The following is a 21,011-nucleotide window of genomic DNA, read 5'->3' as shown; positions in this document are numbered from 1 at the left end:
TGTATTTAGAATAATCAAACAGATATAAAAATCTACTTAAAAAGAAAGTCATTCTCACCACATTGCCATACATTTTGCGTATGTTTGTAAGACTATATTCTTCTTGTTACCAACACTTTGGCTCCAATACTGGAGCCCTCTTCGTGAAGTTTATTCAGCTGCACTGATGTGTACTCTCAAACTGTGTCTCCTGTATTACCTGTGTTTGTCATTACTAAAGGAGTTCAAGCTTGGATTGGGAATGGATGAGGAAGGAAATTGTCCAAATGGATCACCCCAGAATTTGCTTTAAGCGACTTACGGAAAGCACTGATATGGCCAGACGGAGAATTGAATCCCAGTCCTCCAAAAAGTCATTACACATGCATTTCACTGAATGCTTGAATAGCACCTTTCTTACTTCCCTTTTTTTCTCATCCCACCATATGAATCAAAGAAAAAGGGAAATGAAGTGGAAGGAGGGAAGAAGGGAAATTTGAAGACAGAAGAAGTGGAAACTACAGAAGGTATCTCAAGGCATTTCTGGAAATCGGTAGAAAAAGTAGTTTGTCTTCAGTGATATCTCCTGATCTGCCAACATAAACAGAAAATGCTAGATCTGAACCTACAGTTCAAGCTAGCAGCGAAGATGATTTGCACAAATCCAGCAGTGAAGATGCTTCAAGTGAAAATGCAAGCAAAACTGTGGAATATGATGGATCATTTCATTCAATAAATAATCTAATGAGGAAATGCTGGTTCAAGAGGAATGTTGGCAATGGATGTAAGGACAAAGTGATAAGTTGCTGGCTGGTATCATGATTTTGTATGTACTGTATTTTGTTCTCCAACTGGGCCTCCTTGTCTTCTTTGAGGCAGGCAGGCAGAAGAACATAATGGAAAACAGTTGAAATACTGGATCTTCATGGTTCACAACAGCCTTCACAATGAGATACATAATGTGAAACACTAACAGTTTTTGTTCAACTTGACTCCTGATCAGGCAAATTACAAGCACACATCACAAGTTGTTAGATATTTTAACATGGATTCTGAAGATAAAACTATGTGTCTTCAAGAGTATTTCTTTGGCTTCATCAAAATAAGCCTGAAAGAAACCAAAACACTTATGAATAACATCTTAGGCTAAATGGAAATGGATTGGCAGTGATGCAGGATGGCTAGTCATTAGGACAAAGTTAGTTGACAGATTGAAGACAGACACAATACAGCACTTTTTGTGAACTGAGATAACTAATCTATTAATTTAGCACCTGTGCATTTGGTCAAATAAGATGTGATGACAGTATCATTTTGGAACTATTCAGCTGTAGCATGTTTTCTTTCCTCATTTGACACTATATTGAGAGGTACCTGAAAAAAGCTTGCCCGTAGTCTTCTTGTGTGAATTTAAGACCAGGAAGAACATAAGAAGAGAAGCCTTGCATCCCATCAGGCAGTATCTTGCAAAGATAGTTCAGGTTGGAAGCAGATGACTGAGACCATAGAAACAAGAGATGATGTAAGTCAACTTGGAACTTGACATTGCAAGGAACATTAGATGAAGAAAGCCAATGGCTGGTGTGTGGACCTCCGACACAGGATTGGTGGCTGATCAAGAAATGGAAAGAGTAATGAAAGGAATGATGCAGCATTTTCATGTGGAAATGAACACAAGGTTCTCCCCAGTAAACAAAATGGATGAAAATTTTCAGTTTCTTCTCAGTACAGGAAGAATATGGTTTAGTCCTGATAAGGAAGAAGCGAATAGCAAATGTCACAGATACAGCAAAATTTACAGCTGCAGTGTGGATGGTGCACAACTGTATGGAAAACTTTTCACCTGCAGGATGTTGACATCAAGCTGCAATTCCATCAAACTATCAAGTACTGTTGCAGGTCACTGTTACACACTAATGAAAGTGTCTTCCAGAATTTAAGAGTAGCTGCTCAAATCACGCTGGCAGTCACTGTCTCCATCACTAGCTGCATGAGGTACTGTAGCAAACTTAAGCTTATTTTTTCATATCTCAAAATATGATCAGTGGCCTTACATGGCATGGTGGTGGAGACTGGTAAATGATTGGTTGCTTGGTTGATTTGTGGGAGGGGACCCAACAGTGAAGTCATTGGTCCCATCGGATTAGGGAAGATTGGGGAAGGAAGTCAGCTGTGCCTTTTCAAAGAAACCATCTTGGCATTTGCCTCAAGTGACCTATGGAAATCACAGAAAACCCAAATCAGCAAGTCTAGATGCAGATTTGAAGCATCATCCTTCTGAATGTGAGTCCAGTGTGCTAACCACTGCGGCGCCTCGTTCGATGACAAATGAAATTTTTGCTGTCCTTGATTTTCGTTTCGTATCTTTGCTTTGTATTGGCTTGACTTCCTGTAGTGCACGTGTGATTTGTGAGTGCAATTTTTAACCGAGTGAGTTGCGTAAAATATTTGGCTATGCCTAAATGAAAGTGTACATTTTCTGAAGTCCTTTCCTGCAAATATCCGGCTTTAAGAAAGGGAGAAATGAATTTGAAATGGAATGTAAGACATGTGGGGCTGGAACATACGTCTCAGTGGCCAATAAAGGTAAGAAATAACTCGACAGATTAACCGTCATGGTTTTAGTTCATTGTTTCATAGTCATTCAATTTATTTTTACTTGGAAGGTTATTCAATTTATTTTTACTCGCTAGGTTAAAGTGCAGTTCACATGCCGTCAGCTGCTGCTTGGATTGTAGATCTTGGCAGCAGTGCATCAAATGAAGGGAGGTGAATGGTCTTACATTTTTTGCTTTGTACACAATTCCATGTTGCTGACATAACAAAACAATTGACGCCACACTGTCACCATAATCAATGTTTTTAATTTTTTTATATTGCTCAGTTAACCACCACCTGACCATCAGTAACAATTAACTACTAGTTTCACCAGTAATTCCTGGCAATCACGTGACTTGTCCAAAGCTGACGGGTGGTATCCTTATCTGTAGTTGACCTGTTTGATGTGTCCTCTTTTTTTTCTTCCTTTGTCCTCCTATTTGAAGCTGTTTGTCCTCCTTTTTAAACAATTGCATCTGGTCACCCTAGGAAAGTGTGGTTCATTTGTAAAGGAGACTGCATATAGAACACTGGTGAGGCCCATTCTTGAATACTGCTCAAGTGTCTGGGATCCTCGCCAGGTCAGATTAAAGGAAGACACTGAAGCAATTCAGAGGTGGGCTGCTAGATTTATTACTGGTACGTTCAAACAACACACAAGTATTATGGAGATGTTTCAGGAACTTAAATCAGGATCACTGGAGGGAAGGTGACATTCGTTTTGAGAGATGCTATTGAGAAAATTGAGAGAACCAGCATTTGAGGCTGACTGCAGAACATTTTTACTGCCACCAACGTACATCTCACGTGACTAGAAGTAAAGAATACCTTCCACCATGCACCATAAGGTGTCTGTATGTATGTACTATAGATATAGATGTCAGTTTGATAGAGCAATTGAGTAATCTTCAGCAGCAAAACAATGAAAGATTAGTTTTCAGTATATCATTTGTGAGTAGAAAATGGTTACGGTTTTGTTAACTTTTATTTTGTTCTTGTTAAAACAAAAATAATTCAATGACTTGTAGTGATGAAAGTGCAATCAGTGTTGCTTATGACATTTTTACTGTCTCTTGTGGTAAAAATGGTGGTCTGACAAGCATTTCAGACACAAAAAGTAAGACTAGTGCTTTCCATCAAATTGAACTCTCATATAATAAATTAGTCTGCTTTTTATTACAATTTAATTTTTGTTCCTCTTTTGTGTAAGAGTATAGTTAATATCTCACAAGTTTTTGTGTTGAAAATGATGCAGTTACCTTGACATTAAACATTAAAAAAATGTTTTGAATATAAATTTGAGTTTTTACTATATATTCTTCGTTAACATTATACAGATCAATTTTAAAAATCGAAATTTACAGTGTTTTCTTTCTGCAGGAACATGACACTGATAATAAGGTTTTATATTATTAAAATAATTAAGCATTTGTAGCAACCAAACCATTTCATATTAAATTATTCTTAATTATTTAGGCATCACAATATTGCATTATCACTACAACTGACAAGTTAAGACCGTGTGGTAGGAGTGGAGTTTGTAATTGACAGTTTAGTTATTTTCTGTCAAAACAGCTTACAAAAAGTTCTAGAATTACAAATTATTCTTGTGTGGAATACTGAAAAATTAATGAAAGTACCTAACTACTGACTTTGCTTTATTGGTGCATTCAAATGTAGCAATATAACAATGGTGAATAGGAGGAAAAGTGGAGTGAGGATTACAGTACCCTAGTTATGCCACCTAACAGCCTTATGTAGTGCTGCAAAATCATGTCAAAATTGTCATATACACAAAATTCCACAGGAGTGCATCCATAAAAATGTCTTTTGCACCTATTGCTTCACCCAAAGGCATCTCCATCAAATGGCTTATAGAAACAATGTCTGAAAACATGTGATACAATCGTACATCAGTGCCGTCACAGAGATAGCTATAATTCTCCAACTTCAAGATAAAAACACAGTGTCTTCTCCCTCTGTATAAACTGAACAAAAGCAATGTTTCAAGTAGTTATTGTGGTAACAATGTCACTACTAAACTTGCAGACATAGCAGATTGGCAGCCTGTGTTTCGAACAATATGTATTGCATACAGGAATAACACAATATCCATATGAGTTGTAGTTACCTTCAAAGTTAAATAACATCAATGCTAACTGACCCAGTATTAACAGATTTGGTACATCCAACATAACCGGAATGGATGCCTGCACCATATTTCATTTTTAGTAATTTTTAAGTCATTTATTTGTAGATTTTAAGTTATTTTGTGTAATGTTTGCAAAGCCTCTGGTCTGAAGATGGTCATATAGATGAAAACTGGTTACAAGAACTGAAAATAAATAATTTTTGTGATCTAGACTGCTTTTTTATTTAAATATTTGGTTTTGTTGTGTGTGATTACATTAATGTTTTATGTTCATGTGGTATCATCAATTTTGTCTATTAAAGTTGTAGACAACCTACTGACTAGATATACAAGGTGTATGAGAAACTTAATGGGACTGGCAACACTACAAGTGATCTGGCAACACTGCGTTGTTCCTCCAGTGTAGACCGGGGTGTTCATTCCTTCCCGATGTTCAGTCCAAGTTTCAGCTCTGACAGCCATCACTTTATTTTTGAGAGTGCATCAGTGAAGTAGTGTTTTTGTTGTGTGTTATGAAAATGGAACAGTGCAGTTTAGAGTAATGTTTTGCCATCAGGTTTTGTGTTAAACTTGAAGAATCCACAAGCATCACCTTTCGAAAAGTTGAAGCAGGCCTATAGGGAACATTCCTTACCAAGAGCACAACTTTTTCACTAGCACATATCATTTTCGGAAGGCTGAGAACATGCTGAAGATGAATCTTGCTTAGGAAGACCTTCAATTTCAAAAATCAATGGAAACATCCAATATGTGCATGCTCTCGAGAGATCAAACCAACGTTTCACAGTAAGGATGATGGATGACCTATTAAACACGTTCACCATATATGAAATTTTGACCAAATTTTGCACATGCAAAAGGCTTGTGCCAAAATGATGCCGTACAACCTCACAACTGAGCAGACAGACAATCAAAGAAATTATTGCATTAAGTATTCTTAAGAGGACTGACAATGACTACAAATGGTTCAGTTGTGTAATCACAGGTGGTCAACCCTGGATTTTTAGTATTATCCTGAGAAAAAGCAGCAAAGTGAAGAATGGAACACTGAGACATCTCCTTGACAAATAAAAATAATAATAATAATAAAAATAAAACAATGAGCAAATCAAAGATCAAAACAATGCTGATTTGCTTTTTTGACAGTATGGGTATCGTGCTTAAGAATTTGTTCCTCCAGGACAAACTGTCAACTTCTGGTTTACAAAATGTCCTTGAAAGGCTCAGGCAAGGGTGAATTGAGTGTGGTTGGACACTACAGGAAAGTGGATGCTGCATCATGGCAATGCCTGACGTCACATGGCCACTTCCATCATGGAATTTTTGACCTCAAAAGGCATTCCTGTTGTTCCACAGCCCCTGTATTCCCCTCATCTAAGTTCTTGTGACTTTTTTCTTTTTTCAAAATAGAAAAATGCCTTAACAGGATGCCATTTTGGGACTTGGGAGAAAATTCAAAAGAACATGACTGACATGTTAATAGCCCTACCAGCTGAAGCCGTTCAGCACTGCTACCAAGATTGTGAACAATGGCTCTGCCAGTGTACAGCTGCTGAAGGGCACTACTCTGAAGAGGAAAATGTTGTCTGAAAGAAATAAAAATTCTGTTACATAAAAAATAAGTCTCATTACTTTTTTCACACACCTTTGGAACACACAGATTGTGACAATGTGGTCAATGCCCACATTCTTTTAAATGATAATATAACCAAAATTCTACTGAGTGCTCAACATCCAATTTACATTAATGAAGCTTCTTTAGATGCCTGCACCCTGAAGGATCTTTAAATTGAAATCACTGTTTCCCATTCATCATATTAATTATAAAGAAGCCATCCATAACAATTCACATTTGCAGCAATTTCAAGTCACAATCAACCTTACGACAATATCAAGACATACTCCAGCTCTCATCCCACAGAGCTACTAGATAATTAGTGGACAGCACTTTTCCTAAACTGACCAACTGGAAAAAGAATAAAAACAATACCCAGTACTGAATACCCCCTTCGGGTTTCACCAACACCAGTGACTTCAATCTGGCATTTCTAAGGTGCTGATGATATTCCCGCATTTCTGGAACAACTGACCCAGTGCATATCATTAGACAGCCCCAGTTATCTTGAGTACAGAATCACTATCATGGCAACAAAACAAAGCACGTCAAAAAATTGCTCCATACATTAACAATCAAGGACTGAACTGAAACAGAAAAAAGTTAAATATTGTCAACCATAGACTGACTATCACTGATATATATGGGACCTACTACACCTGCATCTATATCTATACTCTGGTGGTGGTGGAGGTTAGTGTTTAACGTCCCGTCGACAACGAGGTCATCAGAGACGGAGCGCAAGCTCAGGTTAGGGAAGGATTGGGAAGGAAATCGGCTGTGCCCTTTCAAAGGAACCATCCTGCCATTTGCCTGAAACGATTTAGGGAAATCACGGAAAACCTCAATCAGGATGGCCGGAGACGGGGTTGAACCGTCGTCCTCCCGAATGCGAGTCCAGTGTACTAACCACTGCGCCACCTCGCTCGGTATATCTGTATTCTGCAAACCAATGTTAAGTGCATGGCACTTCCCACTGTACCAGTTATTACGGTTTCTCCCCATTCCATTCACTTATGGAGCACAGGAAGAATGATTGATTGAAAGCCTCTGTGCATGCTTTAATTATTCTGATCTTGTCCTTACAACCCATATGTGACCAATATGTAAAGGGTTGTAGTATGTTCCTAGAGTCATCTTTAAAAGCCTTTCCTTCAAACTTTGGTACTAGACTTTCTTGATACAGTTTACATCTATCTTTAAAAGTCTGCCAGTTCAGTTTCTTCAGCATCTCTATGTCACTCTCCCATGAATCAAACAAACAGTGACCATTCATGCTGTCCTACTCTGTATACATTCAATATCCTCTTCGAATCCTATTTGGTATGGATCCCACACACTTGAGCAATACTCTAGAATGAATTGCACAAGTGATCTGTAAGCAATTTCCTTTGTAGGTTGATTACACTTCCCCAATATTCTACCAACAAACCAAAGAATTACCACCTGATTTATCCCTTACTGAGTCTATTTTATCATTCCATTTCATATTCCTACAAAGTGTTACACCATGGTATCTGTATGAGTTGGCCAATTCCAAAAGTGACTTACTGATGTTATAGTCATAACATAATATCTTTGTCAGTCTTTGCACAACTTTGAAATCTTAACAAAATCTGAATGAATATTTATTCAGCTTCTATTGGACAGTACTTCATTACAGATAACTGCATCACCTGCAGGAAGTCTGAGGTTACTATTATTAATGTCTGCAAGGTCATTAATATACAACATGAATAACAAGGGTCCAAACACACTTCACTGGAGCACACCCGAAGTTACTTGTACATCTGATTATGACTCTCCATCCAAGTTCACAAGCTGCATTCTCCCATACCCAAAAGCCCTCAATCCAGTGAAAAATTTCATCTGATACCCAATATGACTGTACCTTTGACTATAAGTGTAGGTGTGGTACTGAGTCAAAGGCTTTTCAGAAATCAAGAAATACTGCAACCACCTGACAGTCTTGATATAAAGCTTTAATTATGTCATGTGAGAGAGGTGTGAATTTAGTTTCACATGAAAGATGTTTGGCATGGAGGAAGTAATTCTGTTCCATGTACCTCATTATGCTTGAGCTCAGAGTATGTGCTAACATTCTCCAACAAATAGATGTCAAGGATACTGGATGGTAGTTTTGTGGATCAGTTCTACTACCTTTCTTGTAGACAGGTGTGACCTGTGCTTTCTTCCAAAAACTGGTCATGGTTTTTCATTTGAGGTATCAACAACTGATTACATGAGGTCTGTTCAAAACATTCCAGAACAGTCATAATTCCGTGCCAGTGGTTCATTGGAACAAAACGTGGTTTGCATCCCTGCACAGGTCTATGTTTAAAGTGTAGCTGCTGGAAGTTTCATTGTTGTATGTCTGTTAGTTACTGTTCAGTGCTTATTGAGTAGAACATTGTGTCATACAGTTTGCGAATTTCAGGATGGCAGAGTTAGAGGAGCACTGCACCTGCATTAAATTTTGCATGAAACTCAAGAAACCTTACACCAAATGATGCAGGAAGCCTATGGTGATGAGTGCCTAAGCTGTACTTGATGTTACAAAAGCTTCACATGATTTAAAAATGGTCATATGGAAGTTAAAGATGGCCCTTGTTCAGGATACCATTCGATGTCTACCGATGATACTCATGCCAGAAATGTCAACGAAACTGTGCGGGCCAATCGAAGACTGACTGTCCAAGAGATTGCAGAAGAATGTAACATTTCAGATGAATCATGTCATGAAATCATGACACAGCATCTTAGAATGTATTGTGTTGCCACCAAGTTCACACCACGGCTCATATGTCAAGACCAGAAATACCTTCACTTCACATTCTGTGAAGAGCTTTTGGTTTGCACAAATGAAAATGAGATGTTCCTTAGGACAACCATAATCTGTGGTGAGACGTGGATCTACAGTTATAATGTTGAGACCAAGGTTCAATCTTCACTCTGGATTGGAAAAGGTACTCCAAGACCAAAAAACCCCGTCAAGTCAGGTCAGATGTCAAAGTCATGCTGATAGTTTTCTTTGACTTTGAAGGATTAGTTCATCATGACTTCAAGCTATAGGGACAATCTGTTAATCAATGGTACTATTGGGACATATTGTGATGCTTGTAAGAAAATCTGAGAAGGAAATGGCCTGAAATGTGGAAAGATGATTCATGACGCTTGCATCATGATAACACACTTGCACATTCATGACTGTTGGTGCGTGGCTATTACACAAAAAATGAAATCATTGTGCTGCTTTAACCTCCGTACTCTCCGGACCTGGCCCCTGTGGACTTTGTATTTATGTCTGAAGTTGAAAACTCCATTGAGAGAACAAAGATTTGCAATGATAGATGAGATAAAAGAAAATTCGCAGATGGCCCTTCATGTGATCCAGCAAGAGGTGTACCAAGACTGCTTCCAGAAGTGGAAACAGCATTGGGAGCAGTGTATCAATTGTGGAGAAGAGTATTTCAAAGCAAACCATACACAAAATGTAAAAGGTAAGTACAGAAAAATTTTCTAGAATTTTTTGAACAAACCTAGTAGTTAATCTATGAATATAATAGAGGGAAACATTCCACGTGGGAAAAATATATCTAAAAACAAAGATGATGTGACTTACCAAACGAAAGCGCTGGCACGTCGATAGACACACAAACAAACACAAATATACACACAAAATTCTAGCTTTCGCAACCAACGGTTGCTTCGTCAGGAAAGAGGGAAGGAGAGGGAAAGACGAAAGGATGTGGGTTTTATCCTGCCTATATATTAAAACCCACATGCTTTCGTCTTTCCCTCTCCTTCCCTCTTTCCTGACGAAGCAACCGTTGGTTGCGAAAGCTAGAATTTTGTGTGTATATTTGTGTTTGTTTGTGTGTCTATCGATGTGCCAGCGCTTTCGTTTGGTAAGTCACATCATCTTTGTTTCTAGATATATTTTTCCCTAGTAGTTAATCTGATAGAGATTCCATCAGGCCCTAGGGCTTTGTTCACTTTTAATGATTTCAGCTGGTTCTCAACACCACTGACACCAATAATTATTTCAATCATCTTTTCAGTGGTATGGGATTAAGCTGGGGCAATTCTCCTGGGTTTTCTTTTGTAAGGAAACATCTGAAAATGGAGTTAAGCATTTCAGCTTTTGCTTTGCTACCCTAAATTTCAGTTCCTATCTCACTTGATTGCTGCCACTAACAGTCTTTACATATGACCAAATTTCTTTGGGTTTTGTGAAAGATCATTTGACAACATTCTGCTTTGGTAGTCATTGAAGATTTCATGCAGTGCTCCCTTGACAGACAAATGTGTTTCATTCAGTGTCTCATTATCTACAGTCTTATCCCTTGTTTGAAGTCTATTATGCAGTAGTCTCTGTTTCTTTAAAGTGACTGTATGGTCCCTCCTATTATGAGATGTTCTACTGGGTAACTGGGTACATCTGCGTACACGTCTGTCCAATGCATGGTCAACTATTCTTTTATACTTGAGCTACAATTTCTCTATACGCCTACAAGCTACTACTCTGTGCTGAAAGTTTAAAGTTCCTCATTGAGATATCACACTACTGTTTTTTGGTTTTTTTTTTTTTTTTGCTAGTGTACTGAACATATGTATCTTTCTGCTATGCCACAACGTAGTTTGGTAATTTGCTGATAGTCAGCACTAGTCGCAAACATGGCAAGTTCCAGTGCGGAGTGAGCTTTGTGTGTGTTGGAGTTCGACAAAAACAAGTGTACTAAAGGTATTCAATGGATGTTTAGAACCAAGTACGGTAAGAAGACACCAACAAGGAAAGCCATTTACCACTGGCACAACAAATTCATTATGATGGGTTGCTTGCCTGGCAAAGAGAAGCGGACGTCCCAGTGAGAATGAAGTGAATATGGAGCGCGCATTGACATCTGCCGGGTCACTCATGGTTCGCATATTGAATGTTTGTAAAAAAGACTTTCAGAGTTTCTCTTCAATATTCAATATGTATGACATCTGGACAATGTTTAGTTAATCTGCAATAAATAATTGAAAGTGTTCCCAGACTTTATGTACACCCAGTATTCCCTGTTGACTGTTGGATGATTAAGGTCTCCACTGATGATTACAGTATGACTGGGGAACTTTTGTACAAGTGAACTGAGGTTTTCTCTACAGTATTGGGTTACCCTGGAACTGAGTCCAGGGGCAATAAGAGGATCGAATTACCATTTTATGCCCATCCCTGATATTGAGTCTTACCCAAAGAATCTCACATGCAGCTTCAATTTCTATCTCAGTGGATTTGAGTTTCTTGTCTAAGGTGACAAATAATCCATCTTCTTTTCCAATTAGCCTATCATTTTGATATTCATCTAAATTTTCCTCACAAATCTCACTATTGTCAATTTAAGGTTTCAACCAGCTTTCTGTGCCCAGTATTATGTGAGCTTCAGTGCTTTTCAGAGCACCTGAAACTCTGGCACTTTTCCCTGAGTTTTTCAGCAGTTAACCATTACAATTTTAATACTCTCACTTGTGGGAGGCTTTTCTTTTGATCTTACACTGATACTTCTGGTTTCCTACAGCTATTGTCTGGACTGGATGGATTGTACCCTGTTCCCTCAACAGCTGCCAGAAGAGACTCTTAAACATGCCGAATGAGGCCCCTGGGTATACACACTGAGTGCACCTGGTGTCCTTTCCTGCCTCTAGCTGCTATTGCTGTAAGGGTTACCATCATTCACCATATGTTTGAACTGCCGATGATTAAAAGATGCCTATCCTTTTGCATTTGCTCCTCTTTATACCAGACAAAACTAGTTTCCCCAAAACATGTGAAGTGTGTCACTCTGGGTCACTTTCAGTGAATGACAGCACCTCTAACTTGTTGGTTGTGTGGATCAGTATAAGACCCTGAGTCTACCCTGGTCCCTCTGCGCCATGTACAAGACACCTAGCTCTATCATTGAAACGCCACTCACTATTAAGTGTATGAGTAATGACATATCCCATACTTTTTGCCGAGAAGACAGGATCCACAGGAGAAGATAGTACTTGAGGTACCTTTGGTACCAGTACTGCTGACACGACTCTCAGGCATGCTACCAAACAATGACTTGCAGAAGTTGCCATTTGCATACTGAAACAAAAAGTGGTTGAGACCTTACCAGGGGTTTTGGATGGCTTTCCAGTAACTCTACCCATTTCTTAAACCTTGCCAGCCCTTTTCCTTCATCCTCCTCTTTTTCATCCAACCCTTCTACCAGAAGACAGGGCCACTGGCTCTGAAAGGACACACATTTCCATATCTTTTATAGGTTTCCTCCTGCTGTAGTTTGCTGAGTAGATTTTATATCTTCATACTGAAAGACTCATTACCGGTTTTATAGTATAGTGCCGTGTTAGTGGCATCTTGCAGAATAACTGTGAGACAGTGATTACCTCACCACAAAAAGACTGAACATAATTTAAATTTCTCGGAGATGCCAATCTTTTATTGCCTCCAAATGTGTTGTTATTTGGCAAATATCTGTGTGCTTTGTTAATGCTACACAATTACAAGATTTTGACTGAAATAAACTCAAGCCACAATGTTTTTCTTCAGCACACCCACATTCACGTTGCCATAGAAACAGCTATGTGAAAAATCCATGCAATTTGGATGTTTGTTTGTATTTAAAAAAGGCCAATGGCCTTGCTGCAGTGGTAACACCAGTTCCCATCAGATTACTGAAGTTAAGTGCTGTCGGGCTGGGCTAGCACTTGGACGGGTGAGCATCCAGTCTACCAACTGTGGTTCACTCAGCCCTTGTGAGGCAAACTGACAATCAACTTGATTGAGCAGCCCTGGTCTCATAAACTGACATACAGCCAGGAGATCAGTGTGCTGACCACATGGCCCTCCTTATCCACATCCAGTGATGCCTGTGGACTGAGACACAGCAGCTGGTCAGAACCATTGGTGAGTCCACGTGTGCAGATTCCTGTACCTATTTGAAATTCTAGATTCACATATTTTACTGTTCACATCACTTCTGCATAATTTTAGCCATTTGTACTGTGAATTATTGTAAAATTTCAAATAATCAGAAGGGCCACAATAAACTCTTACTTTTATCGTCAATAGGCTTCTATTTATTTGTGCTCTAGTAAAATTTTTTGAGAAAGTAGGCCTATCCTCGATCAAAACAATCATTATCTAATTTCATTACATAACTCTGTGAGAAATAGGTTATTTCTGGGAATTTTTGAAGACTTACAAAACTATATTTTCATGAGTTGTCAACATCAGTGTTTCGGATACGTAACTTATTTCATAGCAAATCAGCATTTGCGGTTCACAGTTACTGCCAAAGAATAGATCACTCCTGATTTTCATTGTATACTGGTACATATAAATGTGAATCTTTGAGGATTTTCATAAGATACCATTGTCCTGTCCACAATCTAATTCACAGTAAATCAGTGTTTGTGATTTAGTTATTATACCAGATATACGTATGTGTTGCATCTAGTTTTCCCTTAAAGAGGAGTAGCCCTATATATTTTGTACATTTATCATAAATTAATTCTGTTTTCGAGTTTGCTAACAACTATAATTAACCTCAATAATTTATAGGAAACTGGCAATTTTTATCACTGGTTTTCCTGTTGCCTTAATAGAAATCTAATTTTGTGTATTTGTTTCAATTCTTATAGAGAAGTGGTACCTTTTAGCTCAGATTAAAAGACAATCAGTGGGCTTAGTTTAAGGTTATTCATTCACTGTCCTGTAACACACAGCACCAGCCAAAATGCAGTCCCACTGTGAATACTGTTCTCTAACACAAAATGAGTTGGCTGACATTTGTAAGCAGCTTGAAATCACCCTTACTACTGTCAAATGACTGGCAAGAATTTTGTACATCTCTGCAGACTCTTCCCCTGCAGAGGTGTACAAAATTCTTGCCCTGTGGGTCCTGTTTATAGCCTCCATGTACACTATACATTACGAAAATCACTCACAGCAGCAACTGATGAATGAAAGCATGGAACTGGAGCAATCATCTCACATTAAGCTGAAGATGGAATGAATGGACTTAACAGCTGCTTTTAAAAACTACAATCTGTGTATAATGGAACTCTTTCAAATCAAGAAAGAGGTACTTATATCACCTATGTGGAGCAGAAATTTCTCCAGTACCTTTCTGGCATCAAGTTCCATCTGGTTACTGATCACAAATGAATCACTGAATTTCTAATCCCACTAGAGAAACACTAAGTGCAACTCACCAACTGAACTGCTGGACATACTTTTAGGTCAACTACAATTACTATCGTTTTCATTTGACAGTGAAATGTACTAATGCATGCATATTGTTATGCCTATTATCAGATCCTAAGAATACTTTAGATACCACAGAAAATATATTTTTTTTCCATTGATACAGGAAGGACTGAAAATATAAAAGCTTTTCCAGTAAAGGCAAAATCTGTCATCAAGAAACTGACAATTATTTAGTACTGAGGCATGTCCATAAGTAAATACATTTTGGGTGGTATGTGGAATGATTCAGTGTTAGGCACCCAGAAGTACAGCATTTGTTTACCCCACAGCATCAACTTTTACAACAGGACCTCATCCTTGTCCACAGTACCACAAAAAGATGCTGTTGGACATTAGTTTCTCCAACACAAAAGCCAGAAATCATGCACTTACTACACGAAGTTGTTGGCATGAAAGATATTGTGTCCAGTATTTTAACAGTAATTGTACTGAACATCTATTGTGACCATTCATCACCTATACAGAAAACGAAACATTTGCCATGCATATTTTCACATCTTGGTCAACACCAACACAGTCAAAGGAACAAAAGAACTTAATTTATTATTATCATTATTTTTTAAACCAACAGTAGTAGATACATTTTATGTATCCCTTATGAAATAAAGAGGAATTCTATAACATGCAAGGCCACCTCCTGGTGCTCACATAATTTTTGCTTTAACTGTTAGATATCAACTTTGGGTGTCAGTTGTAGGTGCAGTCCTTTAAAGGTATATGAGTGGGCAATGGAATGAATAATTTCATTGCTCAGTCTAATGCAAGATCAGACACTTAGTATTTCTTTTAAATCACATGGAAAAATCATTGTATTTTGAGAATGAAGAACAACTTTCACTATTTCTTAAAACAGAACAAATCATTTAAGAACAAGATGAAGGTGGAACTTCTCCATCGGTGTTAAGACACCATGCTGCTCCACCTTGTCAAGCAGAATGGCTGTGCCCACTTTACAGAGGTCACAGTCCACTATTTCCACACCAGGATTGAATTTTGGCTTTATGTATCAGACAATGAAGGATTTGATCATCTAGTTTGATCACCACCAAAAGGGTAACCATGGTGGAAGTGCATAGGCCATGAATTTTGGTGATCATACGCTGGAATCACATTCATGCCCATCAATATGACGATGCCATAATCAACAATCTACCACCAATATCTATGCACCAGGCAGACCATGCTCCCTTGCACACTTTCCCTGTAGACCCGAAGCTCATTCTGACACTGTTCCATAATATTACATTTCTAGAGCCACTGGCAGCACCTTCCTTGGGTTATTGTGGGTCCATCACTAATCAGCCAGAAACCAAACTATTTGTTCTTGTTTGTATGAGGGAGGGAGAGAGGGAGAGAGGGAGAGAGAGAGAGAGAGAGAGAGAGAGAGAGAGAGAGAGAGAGAGAAAGGGATAGTATGTCACCTGAGGGCAATGATAGCAACACAACGTATCAGTAGAGGCTGACTGTGAAATGCCACTAGTCACAAAATCTGTTTCTGCATAGAGCACCAGTAGTATTGTTAAATTCTTGTTTCCAGCCAGTAACATCATCGTCATTGTCCAAAGGCCTTAAAAGCGGTGCCTATGACTCCAAGATACTTCAGCATGTCATATTCTTTGCACCACTGCATCAAAAAAGAGCACTTTTCCTACACTGACTCTTTGCAAAACTATCTACTGCTCCTCTTGCAGTAATTTCTCCTTGTTCTCATGTCTTCCTTTTCCACTCCTTCATGATGCCCACTCACTTCACACTTTAAAGAACACTACCCACTATCAATCCAATCCAACAGACTGTTTTGCCACGAAGCTCACAGTCCTCTTTCAGATATGGAATCACCAGTGTTGTGAGTATACTAGTACAGTGTTGCAACCAACAGTGGCCAATGAAACAGAATCTGAGCTTACCGAGGTTGTAGAGGTATGATGGTGCTTATCAGCTTTCACTAGCCTGGGCTTAGAAGCCCAAACACAGGAAGTGTTGACTGAGCTCTCTACTGTATTCAAAATTTGGTCCCATTTAGGTACTTCAGAAATGTCAACAATATTATGAAAAGGATAATCTGCAAACTCACCATATAGAGGAGATGCTGAGTTGCAACAAAAAGACTGTTATATATTTTAGCTTTAGACCAAATGGGGCTTTTTCTGAAGAAGTACAGTCTTTTTGATGTGCCTGCCTGTGATTCATCATCTCCTATATATGATGAGTAACAATCTTATCATTTCCAAAGTATTGTTGTTGCTCTGTCCAGGATTTTCCATTGTTTGGTTTTACTTCAGATATGTTAGAGAGATGGTGAACTTTACTCCCTCAAAGAGTATCAATGATTTCTTCGGAGTTATACATATGAAGAACTAAGCTGCAGAAACATGACAGCTAAAAATGGTCACTAAACATAACTGGAAAAATGCTGATGTTGATCACTACTCTGCTTTACTACTTTACTCTGCTTGTGTGCAGGATCTAACAGCCCCTTAAAGTAAATTTGTTTTTGGCAATTTACTGTATCGTTTTACCTGCCTCCATGTTGCCACAACTTGAAAATTTAATGTCAACAATATATACAAATTAATCTTTAAACTGTTACTCGTATGTACCTGATTTGTTTGCTCCAATGGCAAAGGTAATAATGTCATCATATGGTCCATCATAAGCAGGAATTTTATTCTGCACGAATGTCAATTTTGTGGAAGCTGTTCTCTTTAGATTTATCAGTGTTGCAGAATTTACCATTGGGACCGAAAAGCAGCCAGTACGTTCCCGGTACAGTATAGGCTGGTAATCCTCTGTTCGCTGATAATAATACTCCTCTGTCATACCAGCCCAGAAGTTTGAATACATTCCATCAGATCTGAGCATTGGGGCTGCTACAGTGAGATTTTCCTGCACAAGCAGCTGGAGTGTATTTGGATTTGTCAGAAACACATCACAGTCCAGAAACTGAAACATAAATGAAAAATATTACGAACTAAAAATTATTTCCTGGAAAGAAATGAAGTTTCACATAGAGCACTCACATATCAGCCAAATCCCATGATATTTAATAGAAGTTAAAGTTGATGTCATGATAAATAGCAGGTACAGAGGACAAAAAGTAAAAGAATTTAAATCCCTATGATTTTAAACAGTTTGCAGTGGGAAGGTCTAACTGACATTTCAGGAGAACTACATAATGAAATACCCAATACAAGATGCAGGATGCAGGAGTAGGTGATGTACTTTTCAAGTCACTTATGTAAAAACTGTGTTTACTTGCATATTTTATACACAGAATTCTGCAAGTGGGAACTCTCCATGCAACACAGCCTTTGCTGGTCTCCATCCTTTACATGCCTCTATTTCTGTAAACTGAAGAGCGAGCGAGCGAGTCCCCACTCTGCCTACCCAGCTACAACACATGGCACTACTGCAGGCTGTTTCACAACGTAGAACTGGCTCTGCCACAACACATGCTTTAAATCTGTGGCGGTGCAGTATACAGATACGTCCCAGCTGCATTTATTTTTAGACAAATGTGTTAAGACCATACGGAATACAAAAGACAGTAGCTTTTTCTGAAACACAACATTATTGAATAAATAATACTAACATAAGAACAGAAGTCAGGATTCTACTACAAATATAGAACCAAATGCCTGTTCAAGTGAATGTATGTTTGTCTATTGCTGTTCATAAAACGGACCCTATATAATGCAATTAATCTGCAGAATTTAAGGCTTGTTCTTACTTTTTGTTTCTACTAAAAGGTAGAAGTTTTCTTTGGAGGGTTGCATTGAAACTTCACAATTCTTGCAACATGAAGAGAGTTCAAAAAGTAAGTAGAAATTTATAATTTTGTGTGTTGTATTAGTCCTATGTGCACTACTTTTTTTGTCACTGTCTTCATAAACATGTCTGAAAAATATGTGTACAGTGCTATGCATATTGGATATTTACTCTGTTGTCAACAAGCAACTGATTTTGGGTGCCCCTGTAAGCCGTTGGCAGTGTTCTTCTGAGAAAGGCCATTTCCCCCACCAAAAGCGCTGCTCGCTCTTGAGTTTACAGACAGACTGTAGCAGCCCACAATCCCATCCCTACACACTCCCCGCCTGCCACACACACACACACACACACACACACACACACACACACACACACACACACACACACACACAGAGAGAGAGAGAGAGAGAGAGAGAGAGAGAGAGAGAGAGAGAGATGTATTACATGCCTTACACCAGCTTCACACAGTTAGCAGTAAGAATTTAGACCTGATGACTTGCCTGGCATAGCAGTAATAAATCATATCAACAAAACTTCCTCGTGAGTCATACTATCTATTAATGAAAACAGTACCAAAATCCTACAGTAGTTTCTAAGATTAGCCTCCACACAAACAGAAAAATGCGGAGAGAGAGAGAGTCAACCAAACATGAGGTTTCATTATTGAAATGAGATGATCAAATGATTAAAACTTACACAGCTGATCTGGATGTTAACTGCTATGTTACTAGGAGAGCTATATAATGCAATTCATGAGATCTTATTCATACAGATGTATGTGATACGCTTTTCAAATGAATTATACAACACCAGTGGTTATGCCGCATTTGACATATTGTATTTTTATTACGTTGACCCACATTTCCAATTATGTTTCTTCTTGGCACACATATTAATCACTGTTTAATGTCTTGTTTAGAACCATCAGTCTTCTGACTGACTTGACGTGATCCATCACAAATTCCTCTCCTGTCATCATTTAAAGTAATTTAATGACTTGTAGATGGCAAAGTTCATCATCACATTTCATAGTGTAAACTGCAAAATTATATCGATCAGAACTTTGTGTACATATATTTCAGTTCAGCCACTTTTTTCCATATTCAGGAAAAAAGATTCATTTATGCATTACAATATTTGAGTAAAACACACAGATCTGTACTACTGAACTCTGTAGATAACAATGTAGAACAACGTAATTAGTCGTTCAAGCTGTAAATATTTCAAACTTCACTGGCTGGTTAGTTTCACCCTCCAGGGATCATTTTTCACTATAAATTGTAATGATGTGGAATGAGTCATTTTGCACTCACATAGCAAATTAATTTGTATGTATGGTTACATGCTGAATATTGCTAATTGCTTTTAAAAAAGGATATGCAGATGTGAGTTAGAAGTTCCTTCCCACAATCTTTCACACATTACAGTAATAGAAGAAGTTGTCAAGGAGAAATTTTCTCACTTTGTTTCTAATCTTTTCTTTACTGTATGTCAGACATTTTATGTCACTGGGTAAGTAAACTTCTTTTTTTTTTTTTTTGTGGCACTGTGCATCCCTCCATTAACATTATTTTAAAAATGTCTGCAGGTATAAATTAAAAATACTTCAACATGGTAACATTTGTAAATGAAGGCAACTGGAATACTTGAACATTTTATTTATAATTTGCATATTTTAAAGTGATTGTTTTGACATAAATCTTCAAAAATTTTTATTTAGGGAAAATTAATATTAAGCAAAACAAATTATTTCAGATGATTTCTTTGTTTGTATGGAATTTAAGTTTTTTACTGTTGTTCATTTACATAAAGGCCAGTTCCAAGGCCATTCTATGAAGAAGCTTTGAGGCAGTTGTAGACACAGTCCGTCTATGATGTTTTTGACAAATATGTCCCAGTATATAAAAATAAGATACATTAATCAGTATTCCAGACCATAGTTTACATTAGAACCCATACCTCTTGTCTACTAAAACAAGGTGCCAAATTGGGGGGGGGGGGGCGACTATGTATTTTTTAAAGAGTTCTACATATTTCTATCCACATCTACATCTATACTCTGCAAATCACCATGAGGTGCATGCCAGAGAGTACGTCCCATTGTACCAGTTATTAGGGTTTCTTCCTGTTCCATTCATGTATGGAATGCGGGAAGAAGATTGTTTGAATGCCTCTGTGCATGCACTAATTATTCTAATATTATCAGCATGTCCCTGTGTAAGCAACACATAGGGCATTGTAGTATACCCTATGGTAATCATTTAAAGCTGGTCCTCAGATCTTTGTTAATAGACTCTCTCAGGATAGTTTAAAACTGCCTTCAAGAGTCTCTGTGGCATTCTCCCCCAGAATTAAACAAACCTGTGACCATTCATGCTGCCGTTCTCTGTGTATTTTCAACATCCCCTGTTAGTCCTATCTGGTACGGGTCCCACACACTTGAGCAATATTCTAGGATCAGTCACATGAGTGATTTGTAAGCAATCTCTTTTGTAGACCGATTGCACTTCCCTAGTATTCTACCAATAAACTGAAGTTTACCACCTGCTTTACCAACAACTGAACCTGTGTGATCATTCCATTTTACATCCCTAAGG

General features: G+C 38.2%; 1 protein-coding gene across 2 annotated transcripts in view; it reads right to left on the bottom strand.

The window, feature by feature from the left end:
• The window catches only part of LOC124795534 (glycosyltransferase 25 family member), an 869,126-nt gene that overhangs the window by 829,924 nt on the left and 18,191 nt on the right, over positions 1-21,011 (bottom strand). For both annotated transcript variants that reach the window (XR_007016720.1, XM_047259606.1), the window contains exon 3: positions 17,247-17,589. Coding sequence is in view for 1 of the 2 variants with exons in the window: in XM_047259606.1 (XP_047115562.1) it covers positions 17,247-17,589 (343 nt within the window). In the remaining variant the exon portion in view is untranslated. The remainder of the gene's footprint in view (positions 1-17,246; positions 17,590-21,011) is intronic.

This window comes from Schistocerca piceifrons, chromosome 4 (assembly GCF_021461385.2).
Source record: "Schistocerca piceifrons isolate TAMUIC-IGC-003096 chromosome 4, iqSchPice1.1, whole genome shotgun sequence".
In the NCBI taxonomy this organism is placed as follows: Eukaryota; Metazoa; Arthropoda; class Insecta; order Orthoptera; family Acrididae; genus Schistocerca; species Schistocerca piceifrons.
The sequence above is the reverse complement of the archived record's forward strand: the minus strand, read 5'-3'. Positions and strand labels throughout refer to the sequence as shown.